Genomic DNA, 13,147 nt, shown 5'->3' with positions numbered 1-13,147 from the left:
TAATGCCCACTTTAGTTATGCCCCTTACACACACACACACACACACACACACACACACACACACACACACACACACACACACACACACACACACACACACACCCACAGTAGTTGTGCCTCTTACCCTTGCCCTTGGAGCCAGTAACAGAAGCTGATTGACAATGAAAGGAGCCTGGAGCGCTTCCATCCTGGTGCTGGGAATGAGCAGGAGGCTGCTGGGGAAACAGCCATGGGAACAGCCACCACAATATGGTCACATTCAATATCAGTATTCATAAGCAGTCCTATATTGACCAAACTAGAACTCTAAACTTTAGCAAAGCCAACTTTGACATGATGAGGGAAGCTTTAAGGGACATTTAATGGGAAATTTCGTTTCAAGGAAAAAATACTATGGAGAAATGGGAAATATTAAAATGACTGTTCGTTAAGAATACTCGCAAATTTATTCCCACCGGCAGCAATCAAAGGACTAAAAATTCCAAACCAATGTGGCTTAACAAAAAGATAAGGAACTAATGGGCAACAAAAGGCAAGCATTCAAAAAATACAGATTAGATGGGAATGCGGAGTCATTCCAGCACTATAAGGATTGTAACAAAATAAGCACAAAAAAAAAGAAATAAGAGCAGCTAAATTAGAAACTGAAAAGTTAGTAGCAAAGGAAAGCAAATCAAACCCCATTTTTTATTTATTTATCAACAGCAAAAGATTAAATAAGGAGAGTATAGGCCCTTTAAAAGACAAGCTGGGAGTCTTAATCAAAAACGATAATGACATAGTGGACAAATTAAATTAGTTTTTCTCATCGGTCTTCACAAGAGAGGACCAAATGCAGGGATTATCACACAATCTCAACAAAGATGATGTCCCATTGCTAAGTGTTTATTTAAGTGAGGAGGTAGTCTGTGACCAATAAAAAAAATAAGATCAATAAATCACCTGGTACCAACAGAATTCACCAAAGGGTTCTCATGGAGCTTCACTCTGAACTAGCAAGACCGCTATTTTTGATCTTCGATTACTCACTTTCATCAGGCGTGGTTCCCAAAGACTGGCGTATAATGGAAGTAGTGCCGATATTCAAAAAGGGAAGTAAAGCTGAACCAGGTAAATTAAACCAGTTAGTCTTACATCTATAGTGGGGACAGTACTGGAAGGTATTTTAAGGGATAGTATACAAAAATTCCTTGATGCCAATAAGGTTATTAATAGGAACCAACATGGATTTGTAAAGGATAGATCATGTCAAACAAACTTACTAGGCTTTTATGAAACAGTTGGTGTGAACCTTGATCAGGATAAGGAGGTGGATGTAATCTTTTTAGACTTTGCTAAAGATTTTGACACAGTACCTGACATGAGACTTATCTATAAATTACAAGAACTAGGGCTAGGGAGCACAATATGCACTTGGGTTAGAAATTGGTTAGACAATAGGGAGCAGCAAGTTGTGGTTAATGGAACTTTTTCAAAGTAGACTGAAGTACTGAGTGGTTTGCCACAAGGGTCTGTACTTGGACCACTATTGTTCAACATTTTCATTAACAATCTAGCAGTAGATCTAGAGAGCATGGTGTAAATTTTTGCAGATGATACCAAACTGTATAAGGTTATAAATACGGAGGGAGATGCTGAGTCTCTTCAGAATGACTTAGTTAAACTAGAAGCATGGGCAGCAAAATGGATAATGAGCTTCAATATAGACAAGTCAAAGGTAATTCACTTTGGTAGCAAGAACAAAAATAACACCTACTGTACATACTAAATGGGGTAAAATTAGGGGATTCTGTACTGGAAAAAGACTTAGGTGTTCACACAGATTGCAAACTAAGCAGCAGTACCCAAAGTAGGATTGCATCAAAGAAGACTAACAGTTACAAATATATAAGGGGACAATAAACAGAGCTTGCGGGGATCTGTTTTTGGTAAGATCAGCACAGAGGACACATGGACACCCGCTTAGGTTGGAGGAGAGGAGATTTCACACACAGAGGTGAAAAGGTTTTTTGCACAGTAAGGACAATATGTGTTTGGAATACCCTGCCTGAGAGAATAGTAATGGTGGACTCGTTCAACACTTTTAAGAATGGGCTGCACAAATTCCTAATGGATAAGGATATACAGGGTTATGGTGCATAGTCACGCAGTATAGTTATAAAAAAAGAGGAATAAGGAATAAACACAACAGCTGACATTAGCAACAGTTAAAATTAGTCCTAAAAATAATGCAGCATAGGAGACCACAAATAGGTTGACCTCGATGGACAAATTGTCTTTTTCAACCTCAGAAACTGTGTTACTATGTTACTGATGAGCAATGTAAGATGAGTAGTTTACCAGAAAACAGTGTAAGAAAATGATTCAGCAAACTGTTATAGGTACAGAAGAGTTTAATGTAGTATATAGGCACTCTATATTTGCTAAGTGGGTTGTCAGTCCCCCCTAAAAATAAACAAAAAAAAAACCTATATTAAAAGCCACATTGGGTGTCTGTATATGTTTTAATATACTAATATATGGTTTCAGGTTAAAAAAAGGTACCATGTGAACATAATATGTTTATAGCATAATGCATTAATAAAAAATAATTAAACATTAACAGACAGTGGTATTAGTCCAAAAGTATTAGGCTCCGAATACCAGATATAGCACAAATGATTCAAGTTAAGTGGGAATTTACATTCTGATAGATGTGCACACTGGATTAGCAAGGCCAAAGTCTAGAGTCCAAGTGTATCCATCACATAATTGGAGTTTATCCACATAATATAGGCCATCTTGATTTTATTGAACAATCCTTGATTAAGCAGGGTTCCTGCAATGATAGGCATTGCTATCCAGTGGTGTGCTGGTTGACATAATCATATTCCTTTATCATGGTAAAAATTGAGCTTCCTCTATCGCTCAGCCATGATTATAAACTTGTAGCTTTTACAAAATTGTGATTTAGTCTAAAATAGTAGCTGCTCAATCAATTTGGTAATACCTTTCAGATGCATGAAAAGGCTGGTTTATTCTAAACAATAAAAAGAAAAAAGTTTTCCCACAACACTCCTAAAGCTATCAACAATAACACTTGAGCACTAAATGATAATAGAAATTCAGAGATCTTGATTTCATATACTGTCTTTGTAGATGTGGCCTCAGCAAGGCTTCTCTGATACTGGTGGTCCTCAATGCTACATGATAATAGCACCCACTCTGGGTCATATAATTGCTTATTGTTATACTACATGATAAAAGCAAATACAAAAAAATATATCTAAATTGAGAGTCAACTCACCTGGATGCACCCCTAGATCTTCCAAATAGCACTACAAGAACCAGCATGCCCTCCAAATGCTGGTCCCATCTCCTTATCCCTGAACAGCAATTTAAATTGGTAGCTGCTCAACCAATGTAGTAATTCTTTTCAGGTGCATGAAAGGGAGGATTTATTCTAAACAACAAAAATAAAAAAGTTTTCCACCAGCACACCCTTTAGAGTAGTAGTAATCTCATGTGTTCATCACTGGACATGGCTTTATAAAGGGATTTTTTACCTTTAAATAGATATCAGTATATATAAAGACAAATAGATACTCAGGACTGAGACATGAACCCTCTGACTACATTTGCACAAAAGTCACAGAGCACGGTCATTTTTTTCAAGATAATATTTATGGAAGAAACAGTGGCAGGGGAATGCAGGTACATTTGGAGATGCAGGTACAGGTTGAGATGCAGGCATACATAGAAAGGCACGTACACTTTGAGTTCCACGTAGTTCCAATGGTAGAGGCAAATGAAGTCCTAGAAAAAAGCAATTATCACGGCAGAAGTTGTGGACAACTGAATAATAAACAAAGGATGATAACCTGATGAGTGGTCAGGCGTTCATTTGCTGATAGCCACAAGAAACACAGGAGTTCATAAGACAGCAATCATTTATAACCCAGCAATGGGTGCTGAGATAAGGCAATCTTACATAGCCAGGTGTCAGGTGTAATTCATAGTAGTGATGATTAGACAATTACCTGACACCTGACTAAACAGCCTCCAGAACTGCAGGTCACTTTTACACAAAAGGCCTGTAAAATCCTGATGGAGGGAAATGAACTCTGCAGCCAGGAACACACTACTTTTCATTTACCTTCTAGAGATATGCTCTACTCTTTCTGATTATTTTATCATACTGTATGTAATTAATCTTGGCAAATACTTTCATTGGACATAATAGAACACATTTATAAAATTTTTAGGGATCATCATGAGCAATGGGGAAAGGTGGAAGACAATGCGTCGCTTCTCTCTCATGACTATGAGATATTTTGGAATGGGAAAGAGAAGCATTGAGGAGAGGATCCAGGAGGAGGCCCAGTGTCTTGCAGAGACATTAATGAAGAATAAAGGTGGGTAGAGATAAAGAATTTTGATTTGGCGAAAATAATTTTTAAACGATAGCGGTTTTATAAGTTCTTACCTCTGTCAAGCCACACTCGTTGGCATTATTTTGTGAGATGATACAAAAAATCCACTTAGGGAATTAATTCATATATTACAGTATTTCAATAATTTACAAGTGTATTCCTAAACAACATGTGGTCTGCAGTTTATCTCTACAATAACTAGTGATGAGCGGATTCAGTTTTACTCGGTTTTACTCGGTCCTCAAAACAGCATCTTATTGGCTATCCAAAACACGTGACATCCGTGAGCCAATAAAATGCAATTTGAGAACTGAGTAAAACCGAGTAAAACTGAATCCGCTCATCACTAATAATAACTATATATTCTCCAATGTTCACAATGTGAATGAAAAGGGTGGGGGCGAATGGACTGCACATCCTATTTTTAAACATAATAAGATGTGCTATAATGAGGTTTCTAGTACCATACAGGAGAAAGAAATACGCAGGTGAACACTCTAAGACTAAGTACTAAGAATACTGATAGTCAAAATGCTGTTGATAAACTCTTACAATTATCACGCAGTATAAGTGAAAATTGGCCAAAAATGTTGGTCCATCCACCATGTCCAGGTGAAATTTATTAGATGGTCCCTAACATTTCTAATACTAACACATGATATAAATAAATTAAGGACTTACTGTTAAACAGAGCTCATGTGAATATGTACTCAGCAATGGAGGAATCTGCTGTGGATGGGCCTACTAATTTCACCAAATTTGTGCTAAGAACTTCACTTATATTCCATGTTTATAGTAAGAGTTTATCAAAATTATTTTGACTATCAGTATTCTTGGTGCATAGAGTGTGCGTCTGCATTTTTTTCTCCTGTAAGGTGAATGAAAAGTCACTATTATTAAACTTATATAAAAGCTATAGGTCCATATAAGAAAAGTTATAGCAAATGTTACTTTTTGCTACAATCAGGATTTCCGTTTTAATTGCAGCCATAATTGTCAACTGCTTAGATAGCATTTATTATGCATTGCTATCTTATTTTGTGATATACACTATGATGATATTATGTTATTTTGTGATATATGAAGTATTATTGCAGCCAATGGAACTCAAAAAGTAATACATCTTATATGTAAAATATGGTACACCCTCAGCTGTATGAGATTATTACTTTTTAGAATATTACAGTATATTAAACAATTCCACCCCCCTAAATTATTTGACCATGCATATTCAGTACTTGGCTAGCCACACCTCAACTGGATTTTTCGTTCTATGGAAATCATTGTAATCATTATACTTAATTCTATCTCAAAGTAGATGGGCCAGTTCTATACACAGTATACTGTAAGTAGGCTTACCATACTCTCCCTTTAGATCGGAACACTCATGAATTACACAGGCTCTGTAGATAGCTGACATCAATCCTGCATTTCACCTGGTTTTAATCAGCCACAGAACCTGGGATGGTATGGTAAGCTTAAGTATAAGGGTTAAGAAGAGAAATCAGGGAATGGTGATAGAGTCAGCAAACAGGTTATTAGGAATTGTTCAGTTACTGGAGAAGGGAGCAGACACTAGATATAGACCCTTATTCAGTTGATCGCTTGCTAGCTATTTTTTGCAGAGCAGCGATCAGATAGTCGCTGCCTCTAGGGGAGTGTATTTTTGCTTTGCAAGTGTGCGAATGCTTGAGCAGTTTCTGAGTAGCTCTGGACTTACTCAGCCCTTGCGATCACTTCAGCCTGTCCGGTCCCAAAATTGACATCAGACACCCACCCTGCAAACGCTTGGACATGCCTGCGTTTTTTCTACCACTCCCAGAAAATGGTCAGTTGACACCCACAGGCGCCTTCTTCCTGTCAATCTCCTTGGAATCGGCTGTGCGAATGGATTCTTCATTTAATCCATCACCCAGCAACGATCCACTTTGTACCCGTACAACGCGCGTGCGCAGTGTGGTGCATATGCATGTGCAGTAATAACTTGTTCGCTGCACTGCGAAAAATGGCAACAAACGATCAACTTGGAATGACCCCCATAGCTCCTATTGGAGGAGTCCAGAGCCATATCTCCACCTGAACATTTAATGAAAAACAGTATCAGCATGGTGAAAGGCATATTCACATTTCTTTTACAATGGGTACACCACTTTGCATTTACCAAAGCACTCAGTGGGGGGAATTCAAATGTTTGAAAAGTCAGTGGGGTGTCTGTTTTTTCCTGTCTATTAGATAGGAAAAAACAGACACCCAACTGACTTTTCAAACAATTGAATTTCTCCCAGTGAATAATAGTTTATAATATAATTAATTTATAATTATAATTTTATAAGTATTACCAGTTATTTATATAGTGCAACATATTTCGTTGTACTTTAAATTGTGAATAAACAGTAATAAAATATGATTCTGCAATGACAGACCGACATAGACGTAAGAGGGTCCAGCTTACAATCTGTATTTATAATAAATTTGTCTCACTTTTAACGTAAGATTAAAAACTCCGGATAGAGTAAATTAAACCTGGTGAGTCACAGTTGGAGGACTTTTGGTCAGTGCATTAACATCTTTAATTCCAGTTTATCAAAATACTATACAGTACCAGTTAGGTCTTACTTACTAAAAATGAAATTAGGGCTAAATGTGCTCTAAACTAAAGCAACGAGTCAGATGCTTGCCTTTATTATCTAATTTATATCATACAGATGAAAATTAGTTATGGATTGACTGAACTGGTTCCATACAAATTTTTCAGCTAAATCTAGTGTTAACAATTTTTTTATTGAATATTTAAAAAAACAAAACATCATTTGTTTGCACAAGGTATACAAAAAACAGACTTACGACATTGAATTTAAGTGTACTGACTCATAGTGCTGCTCAGGGGCGGAACTACTGGCGGGGCAGGCAGTGCATTGCACTGGGGCCCCGCCGCACTCAAGGGCCCACAGCCGCCGGCCGGCATTTAGAACAGATTGACATGCGGACGAGCGTCCGCATGTCAATCTGCGGTCTCCTCTCCCTCCTTGCTGCGGTGCCTGCTCCCCCGGCCCCCCCCCTATGTGTTGGAGGGACACGAGCGCATCGCGCGTCTCTCCTGTGTCCCTCCTGGCTCTCCCCCGGCCGGTCTAAGGAAGCATGTGCAGTTCGTGAGCTCTGATTGGCTCACGAACGGCACTTCCTTCATTAGACCGGCCGGGGGGAGAGCCAGGAGGGACACAGGAGAGACGCGCGATGCGCTCGTGTCCCTCCAACACATAGAGGGGGGGCCGGGGGAGCAGGCACTGCGGCATATACCTGGCACTGGGGGGACAGATCTGGCACTGGGGACATATACCTTGCCCTGGGGGGGCATATACCCGGCACTGAGGGCATGTACCTGGCACTGGGGGGGCATATACCCGGCACTGGGGGGGGCATATACCTGGCACTGGGGGGGGGGGCATATACCCAGCACTGGAGGCATATACCTGGCACTGGGGGGGAAGCAGGCACTGGGGGGGAATATCTGGCACTGGGGGCATATACCCGGCATTGGGGGGGCATATACCCGGCACTGGGGGCATATACCCGGCACTGGGGGCATATACCTGGCACTGGGGGGGAAGCAGGCACTGGGGGGGAATATCTGGCACTGGGGGCATATACCTGGCACTGGGAGCATATAATTGGCACTGGGGGGGCATGTACCTGGCACTGGGGGCATATACCTGGCACTGGGGGCATATACCTGGCACTGGGGGCATATACCTGGCACTGGGGGGGAATATCTGGCACTGTGGGAGAATATCTGGCACTGGGGGGGCATATACCCGGCACTGGGGGCATATACCCGGCACTGGGGGCATATACCTGGCACTGGGGGGGAAGCAGGCACTGGGGTGGAATATCTGGCACTGGGGGCATATACCTGGCACTGGGGGCATATAACTGGCACTGGGGGGGCATGTACCTGGCACTGGGGGCATATACCTAGCACTGTGGGCATATACCTGGCACTGGGGGGGAATATCTGGCACTGTGGGAGAATATCTGGCACTGGGTGCATATACCTGGCACTGTGGGGGAATATCTGGCACTGGGAGCATATGTGGCACTGGGAGCAAGGCCCTAGCAACAAGCACTACCCACTAGCAACGAGCATGACACCCAGTGCATGAAACCCCTGGCAACGAGCATGACATCCTGGCACCGTGCATGGAACCAAGTGCATGAAACCCCTGGCAACAAGCAGGTAATTTAAAAGTAATTGGAAGCCTTACTGTAGAACTTAATGTGTAATGGGCATTACGGTGTGTGGCATAATGTATCACGGACATTGCGGTGTGTGTCATAATGTTTCAGGCATTACGGTGTGTTGTATACTATATCACGGGCATTGTGGTATGTGGTATAATGTCTCAGGATCATTGTGGTGTGTGTCATACCGTGTCACAGACATTGTATGTGCTATAATGTATCAGGGGCATTGCAGTGTGTAGCATAATGTATAACGGGCAATGCGGCGCACGCATTTTTCTACCTTTGCTAGTGCCAATTACGGGGTGTATGGGGGGGGGGGCGCCGAAGGATTTTTTGGCTTGGGGGAGAAAAATTTCTAGTTACGCCACTGGTCACAATGACTCATTGTATGTCATGCCGCAGCCGCACACCAGCGCTCCCGTGACCCGCCCGTCATAAGGAACGATTCTGGCCACCCGCACACGAAGGAGGGAGGTGGGTCCGTCCCTCCCTCCCTCATATACAAACAGGTCACAGTCTCTCAGTGAAGGAGAGATCCGCAGCAGCGCTTTGTTACTGGTGGAGGCGCTGCTGCTGCTCCTCTGCTTCACTATAGGCTGTCTCTGAGAACAGCCTATAGGGAAGCAGAGGGGCAGCAGCAGCGCCTCCACCAGTAACACAGCGCTGCTGCGGCTCCCTCCTTCACCTCCCTCCTCCTTCTTCTCTACTGCCCAGGAAGCTGCACCGAGGAGCCTGAGCCAACAGAGAGGGTAAGTATAATTCATTCTTTCTTTCTTTCTTTCTTTCTTTCTTTCTTTCTTTCTTTCTTTCTTTCTTTCTTTCTTTCTTTCTTTCTTTCTTCCTTTTGACAATGCTAAATTCCTTTGTCGTATAAACAACCCTTTATGAAGCTAAGAACACTGTACGCTGTTTACTTAAGAAGTACCGTAATGGTACGCTAGTTGCGTAACGATCGCTCAGCCGTAGGCGAGACGCTCAAGCGTCACGTTCGCTCACGGCCCAGTGATCACAGGACACGTTATTGGCTATGACTAGAGTAATGATTCGCTATGGCGTAGCTTACGCTCGAGACCACGAGGAGGTCACCAGCGGTGCAGACGCTCACAATGCTATACCTTTATGTCTAAACCTTATACCAAAGAAATACACAGAATACCTTAATGTGAGTACAGGGTGTAAGTGCAACCTTGTGTAACCTGACTAACTACAAAGCTGCTTGAGCGTCACCGACGCTCAAGTGAACACTTAACACTATAGAAAATACACAGATACTGGTTTAGGTTCCAAAGCCTATTAACTGTATTATATCTAATATACTTGTAAAAAGGGGATAACAGTACAAATGATACACTACAATATAACAAAGACTTCCTAACCACAGAACTAAACAATAAATACAAAAAGACAATACTACACTGACCTAAATGCAATACAATACAATACTATCTAATACAATACAATACTAGCCTAGTCTAGGGGAGATATGAGAGAACAGAACAGAGAGAGAGAGAGAGAGAGAGAGATGAGAGAAATTGGCTCACAGAAAGACAATGATTACGGAGAGAAACTTACGCACAAAGGGTATGATCGCCTGCGCCTCGATATCCAGCTCCCGGCTATCAGCAGATAACCGTTGATGAGAGAGTGAGCGCTGGATGTGGTCGGCCTGCCTATTTATGCCCCACACACAATGCAATCTCATGGTCCTACAATCCCATTGTCCATTGGCCGAAGGAATTCGGCCCTGCATCATAACAAAAGGTCATAGGGTGATTCATACAGGTGGGCTGTGACGATTTCCAACAGCTCAGGTGGGTGGGAAACTGGGTTTCCCGCCGCATACCTGAGTATGTGTAAATAATAGAAATGGACATAAACTTCTTATGTCCATAACTATTCGCACGAGCGATTAATACGCTCCAAACCAACACCGGAATATTACTAATTAAATACTCTTCCGATGGGTACCAAACACTGCTGTATGATTCCTGTCAGACCCTTCGTACAATACAAAGAGGGATTCCTTTAACCAGGGACCTTCTATTTTAACCAAACTTTCAGAATCTATCAAAGAGATCATGATCTACAAACTACTTTAATTGTGCAAATATGTAACGAATGAGTCGCACGCTACGACTACATAAACTCTACCGTAAATACGCATACCGCGCCTGCGAGTGCACGCTATTGCGGGTATGCACCTTCACGGGAGAGCGTACGCATGCGCAGCACGGACCAGTGTGCGGTGCAAATATGGCAACGTGCATAGAGACATTTTTCTGACTTTGACAGTCCACCCTTTGGCAGTCAATAATAACTGCCACAAAACATTTAAGGAGAAAAATGCAAGTCAGGGGTTAATTGATTTCCATGGTGGGGTAAGGAAGAAGAGAGGAGTAGGTGTGAAGAGGGTATGACCTAGTGAGAAAGTAGAAGCATGTGTGTATGAGTCCATGTTTGGAGGGTCATGTATCATCGTGCCGTACGTGTTGTAAATCAAGCTTCGAGGTATTGCGAAGTATACATTTGAATTCCTTCTTATCCTGTGGTACAGGTCTGTGGATGGGCTGTCAAACTTTACCGAGCTCTTTTCGGATTTTGAACAAAATGGGGAGCACATTTTAGTTGATGATACATGAATGGGGGAGGTATGTGGTTGCTGATATCTGTGCCTGTATTCCCTATCGTCTATGTGTGTCGTTACCTGAGGGTTGTAGAGATGAAGATAAAGAACACTTACGAAAAATGCAATGATATTCTATGTCAGGGAAATGTACATCTGTTGTTGAAGTTGTGTTCGGTATCTGTTGAGAGTCGTCTTCTTTGCGCTGTTTTGCTCCTTAGGCATGAGCAACAAGCTTTGTCAGTGCCATCAGATTTACAAAAATGTTGGGCTAGCGTGAGTTTAAAAATACTAGGGAAACTGGGGATCCATGGCAAAGTTCATCAAGTGTCCATATTTAAAGTTGTCAAATCTTCTTCTTTGGTGCTTGTCTGTTGTCTGTATAGCGTCTCATCAACTTCCTCGTCCAAGGGGGTCTTTGTATCTTTGGAGAAAAGCAGAAAAACAGGTGAAAGAAACGGACCGTATAATCGCATTTTCATCACATTCTGGTTTCTATCATTGGGTCATAAATCAAATCCAGGTTAATTACGGTTTCCTCGCTCCTCAAGCTCATCACTCTTGTACTTTGTTTGCACCTCATTAAAGCCTGCCCGCATCTAAATATCAATCCAATCGATATAACGACACCCAAGATACATAGTAGAAACTTTCCAACATCCATTATGACTCCTTGAGCCCAGTCTCCTAAACCGGAGAACCAATTTCGCGGGTTCAACCATGACACCCAACCAGTCAGCTCATTACCTACAGCAGCAAGGGTGAGATTGTGTTTTCGACGAAATTCCCACTTCAATTGGAGAATATCGTCCATCTTTTGGTCTATGACCTCTACCGGGTCCTCTGTGCTATTTGTGATATACGTGCAACACTTTATGCCGTACTGTGTTGCCAATGTAACACAATATCCGCCTGTTACTGCTGTAAGATAATTAAGAACCATCCTATGCTGAACTAGTTCTGTTTTGTAAGCTTGAAGTTCTCTTCCAGTGTATCTAAACGTGTCATCATACATTTCAGTGATATTATCTAACAAATTGGCGAGTGCGGAAATGTATCTATAATTCATCACACCTCGAGCGGTGCGAGTGAAATCTAACGCTACCAGAACCTGAATCCCGGTGGATTCATGGATAAGATCAGAGGCCGGATGCTCCAACCTTTCTGACAGTTGTCTTTTAACTCGGTGCTCGTAATGAGTGTGAGTATAAGGAGCTTGGGCACCACGGTGTATGTCCTTCATTTTGTCATGTGTTACAGTCATCACTTCAGGCAATACCTTTCCAATATAACACAATCCTTCAGAGTTTGGGGCAAGCCACTTGTACGCCTTTCTCCCGCATATGAAATATGCGTCATCGGGGAGAACATAAGGGACGGAGAAGGACATGACCATGTTACAAACCTTCCAGGTGAAATCTCCTGACCCTAATTCTTCCAACTGCTTAATGCACGTATCAGTTTGTACGATATGTGCACAGTATCCTGGTGATACCTCTCCAACTCTAGTAATCCTATTTCCTAAGGTATATCGATACCGAAAATATTTTCCTCTACTGGCTATATGGCGTACGAGCTCTGTATCTGTAGGCATTCTATCTGCTCTGTGTGAAAAGGTCATGGTAAGGTTGCTCCATGACACTTCCCAATTTCCCGGTTTTCTGGGATTGGAGATGTTAAAACATATGAGGGACCTATCCACATGGTATTGGTGGAGCTTCAAACTAGGGGGGCTGGAGATGTTAAACCTCCGATCCACCGGTCTCCCACCACTTAGCTCAAGTACCTCCCCTAACGTTAAAGGAAATGGTACTAGCCCTGATTTGCTATGACCCTGAGGTACTTGAGAGCATACCCAACAATCTGTTTG

General features: G+C 42.0%; 1 protein-coding gene across 1 annotated transcript in view; it reads left to right on the top strand.

The window, feature by feature from the left end:
* The window catches only part of LOC134949320 (cytochrome P450 2C23-like), a 90,542-nt gene that overhangs the window by 19,790 nt on the left and 57,605 nt on the right, over positions 1-13,147 (top strand). Inside the window, exon 3 of the mRNA XM_063937816.1 lies at positions 4,245-4,394. Coding sequence (XP_063793886.1) covers positions 4,245-4,394 — 150 coding nt within the window. The remainder of the gene's footprint in view (positions 1-4,244; positions 4,395-13,147) is intronic.

Source organism: Pseudophryne corroboree, chromosome 8 (assembly GCF_028390025.1).
Source record: "Pseudophryne corroboree isolate aPseCor3 chromosome 8, aPseCor3.hap2, whole genome shotgun sequence".
Taxonomy (NCBI): Eukaryota; Metazoa; Chordata; class Amphibia; order Anura; family Myobatrachidae; genus Pseudophryne; species Pseudophryne corroboree.
This window is presented reverse-complemented; position numbering and strand designations above follow the sequence as displayed.